Below are 912 nucleotides of genomic sequence, written 5' to 3' on the forward strand. Positions count from 1 at the left end.
AAAAAATTAATGAACAAAATTATAAAAATATTTTTAAATATCAGTACATTTTTAGTTTTGGATAAAACATATCAAACGACAAGGTTATTTTTATGTTTTAATATTGACCTACTTACTTATAATTTGTATCAAAAAAAAAAAAAAATGATAAATGTAATAATATTGTCAGACAAAGATTATAACAAATTTAAATTACCTTATCTTAATTATAAAATTAAAAAAAAAAATCTGTTTTAACATAAAATATGGAATATTATATAAATTACTAATAAATCAGAATAATACGGATTCTCACCTTACAGAGCGATTTTCTTTTCGTTTCTAATAATTGAGGAGGGTTTGGTACATTAAATATTGTCGGAATTGCATTTGATTTTAGTTTTTTTATGCCACCTTGACGATGCTGTTTGAATTGACTTTGCTCAAAATGAATCTATTGAAATAAGCATAAGATATGAAATTATTTTCTGTTATTATTATACCTACTTCTTGTAAGTAAAGTAATATATTATGTTAAGGAGTAAATTATAGAAAACAAATGTTAATTGTAAACATAAATTATTATACATATTTTATACCTACTTTATTCTAAAAAAACTTACTTCACACAACCCTGACGAATTTGTAGGTACCCATTTGTCCCGGCGACAATTTTGAAGCCAAATTTTTCTTCTAGAATCATCTTTTGGAAAACGAAATAAACGAATACCTTTCCTACCGGAATTCGTACAGTTTACTGCCGTACATCCACCCATTGTTATTTGATTTTTGTTGTGGCGGGCGGGGGGTATTTTTCTCTTACAACTTAATTGTTGTTTTATTAAACTATGGGGGAATTTCAATCATAAACTTTGATTAAATGAAATACTAGTATTTACAATCAATGATTTTACTTAGTAAAGCAATATACTA

The 912-nt window shown here is 25.2% G+C and overlaps 1 protein-coding gene across 1 annotated transcript in view; it reads right to left on the reverse strand.

Moving 5' to 3' along the window:
- Positions 1-873, reverse strand: part of LOC103311301 (THAP domain-containing protein 4-like) — a 4,822-nt gene extending 3,949 nt beyond the window's left edge. Inside the window, exons 1-2 of the mRNA XM_029491225.1 lie at positions 603-873; positions 301-433 (exon numbers count right to left, since the gene is read on the reverse strand). Of these exons, the coding sequence (XP_029347085.1) occupies positions 301-433; positions 603-755 (286 nt within the window). The 5' untranslated portion in view covers positions 756-873. The remainder of the gene's footprint in view (positions 1-300; positions 434-602) is intronic.
- Between the last annotated feature and the right edge of the window lie 39 nt (positions 874-912).

Source organism: Acyrthosiphon pisum, chromosome A3 (genome assembly GCF_005508785.2).
Source record: "Acyrthosiphon pisum isolate AL4f chromosome A3, pea_aphid_22Mar2018_4r6ur, whole genome shotgun sequence".
NCBI classification, from domain to species: Eukaryota; Metazoa; Arthropoda; class Insecta; order Hemiptera; family Aphididae; genus Acyrthosiphon; species Acyrthosiphon pisum.